The sequence below is a fragment of the Temnothorax curvispinosus genome, unplaced genomic scaffold (assembly GCF_003070985.1).
Source record: "Temnothorax curvispinosus isolate PA1 unplaced genomic scaffold, ASM307098v1 QBEX01000954.1, whole genome shotgun sequence".
Classification (NCBI taxonomy): Eukaryota; Metazoa; Arthropoda; class Insecta; order Hymenoptera; family Formicidae; genus Temnothorax; species Temnothorax curvispinosus.
This window is the reverse complement of record NW_020210734.1, coordinates 868-3,311: the sequence shown is the minus strand read 5'-3', so window position 1 is coordinate 3,311 and position 2,444 is coordinate 868. Positions and strand designations below refer to the sequence as shown.

The 2,444-nt window shown below is 47.3% G+C and overlaps 1 protein-coding gene across 1 annotated transcript; it reads right to left on the bottom strand.

The window, feature by feature from the left end:
• Window positions 1-1,021: 1,021 nt before the first annotated feature.
• On the bottom strand, window positions 1,022-2,103 carry LOC112459244 (the record flags this gene model as incomplete). The annotated part of the gene is made up of 2 exons (XM_025023276.1): window positions 1,697-2,103; window positions 1,022-1,636 (listed from the first exon to the last, which is right to left on the bottom strand). Coding segments are annotated over exons 1-2 (646 nt in total), but the record flags the coding sequence as incomplete, so codon positions are not given.
• Window positions 2,104-2,444: the final 341 nt, after the last annotated feature.

Here is a 2,444-nt window from a genome sequence, read left to right as displayed (position 1 = left end):
TGAGACACCAGCTGCAAGGCAGAATTCAGTTGACTAGGGTGACATCTGCGATATATCTGCGTATCATCGGCAAATAATAAGCGCTCGGTAAACCTGAGGAAGGTGCCAATATCGTTAATAAATAAGGAGAAGAGGAGCGGTCCCAAAACGGATCCCTGGGGAACTCCGGAAGTTACGCACAGCCAATCAGAGAGCTCCCCTTCAAGATCGACAACCGCCTGAGAGCGACCAGTTAGGTAGGAATAGATTAGTTTGAGGGCCAGATCTGAAAACCCTAGTTTCCTGAGTTTGGTTAGCAGAAGAAGATGACAGACAGTATCGAAAGCCTTGCTGAAGTCAAAAAGGACAAGTATCGTCAACTCGCCCACATCAACGCCACTCTTGATATCGTGAAGCAAACGAAGGAGAGCCGACTGTGTAGAATAACCCTTTCGGTATCCAGACTGACGGTCATCAAGGACGTGATGGGAATTGACAAAGTCGACGATCTGACCATGCAAGACCTTCTCGAATAACTTGGAGAGCTCACATAGATTGGCAATAGGCCTAGTGTCCGAAGGGGACGTAGGAGTCTTTACCTTAGACAAAGGGCGCAATATGGCACGTTTCCACAGTTTCGGAAAATAACCCCGTTTAAGACAGCTATTGAAAAATGAAGTAATAAGATTGCCAATGTGGGGCAAGGCTATGGCGATGGGGTACAGTGGTAAATGATCGCAACCAGCAGCTAGAGAAGCAGAAGAGGAAACACACAAGGAGTGAAGATTGTCATAACTAATTTGAGAAAAATTGAAAAGTGGTTCTTTGGGAACTATGGATGAGATAACGTCAGAAAATTGTGATTGTGAACAGGAGGGATGACGATTGGAGATAGAGGAATAATGGGAATTCAGAAGATCGCGAGAAAAGAAATTAAGAGGTGAAGAAAGAGGTGATTCTATTAAGCCAAGATTGGCAAGCTCACGCCATATCTTGGAAGGATCTGAGATTGAATTCAATCTATCCATGTTAAAGCGCTCACGTGCTCTTCTTAAGTCGAGTGTGAGTTCATTCCGGAATAACCTATAGATGTGGAAGTCAAGAATATTGTGAGATCTACGCGCAACATTATAGAGCCGGTTGCGATGCTTTATCCGGCAAGCGAGAGCATCGGTGAGCCACGGTGCCGACGGACGAGTAACACGAAACGTGTGGGTAGGAGCGTGTAGGTCAAGGCTGGAGGTGATATCGTTGGTAATGGTGGTCAGAATGCCGTCAATGTCAGGCTCACCAAGACACTCGCAACTAAAATCAGTAGGAAAAGATGAAGACAGTTTGGAAGAGACAATTTCAATAAATCGTTGCTCATCAAAATTCTTAAAGCTACGTCTAACTAAGGTACGGCTCTTGAGAGGCGAAACTTCGAATGAATAGGTTAATTCGATACGATCGTGACCATTAATGAAAGGAGCGTCAGACTTACGAAACGAAGAGACCTTATCCAGGTTGTCGACTATGAAAACATCCAGCAGTGAGTCGGAGGATTGGGTATGAAAAGTCGACTGCGACTGCACAATGCTAAGCGACAGTTGAGAAGCCAAACTCTTGAGGTGATTAGATTCATACGAGGAGGTAAGGAGATTGCAGTTCAGATCGCCTGTAATGATAATGTTCTTGTAATTATGCATGAATGTGGTAAGGGTGTCAACATACTTACAGAAGTTACAACCTCTCGGCCTGCGATACATGGAGGTGAATAAGAGGGGCGCTCCTGCACCACACCGAATGTCGAGGATAAGGAATTCAGGCTCATTCGAGAAGGCAGAAGGCGATGACGCCAGGACTCGCGCACGCAACGATTCATGAATATAGCAGGCCACACCACCCCCCTCTCTGCCCTCCCTGTCAACCCGTAACAGGTAGTATCCAGGGATACGGACTAAATCATCTGAAATGTGTGAGTGAAGCCAGGTCTCGGAAATAGAGATAACGTGAAAAAAATTAGACGCGAAAAAGGCCTGGATTGACTCAAGATGGGCAGGAAGGGAGGTGGCGTTGAAGCAAGCAACCTTTATGTGATAACGCGAAGTGGGGGGAGCGACATCCGCGACGGCAGGTCAGTGAAGCTGCTCAAGATCAGCCTCTGAGGCTATCGAAATTGGAGGCAGACCATTGTCCTTACGGACAAAAATTCGTCCGTCCTTGCTCCAGACATGTTTGAAGGACAGTTGCTTAGCCCTGACCCGCACCCGACGCAAAAGTTTATAAGTATGGGTTGGAAGCAACTCGTTGACATATATATTGCTGGGGACGCTAGTCGGGAAAACATCACTCGCAGTTAGACGGCGCTTGCCCCGCATTATTTTCAAGATGTGGTCGCGAATCTCACAAGATTTGAGCGCGACTATTACCGATCTCCCGGGACCAGCAGCATCGGTCAGATCGGGGGGGGGGGGGGGGGGGGG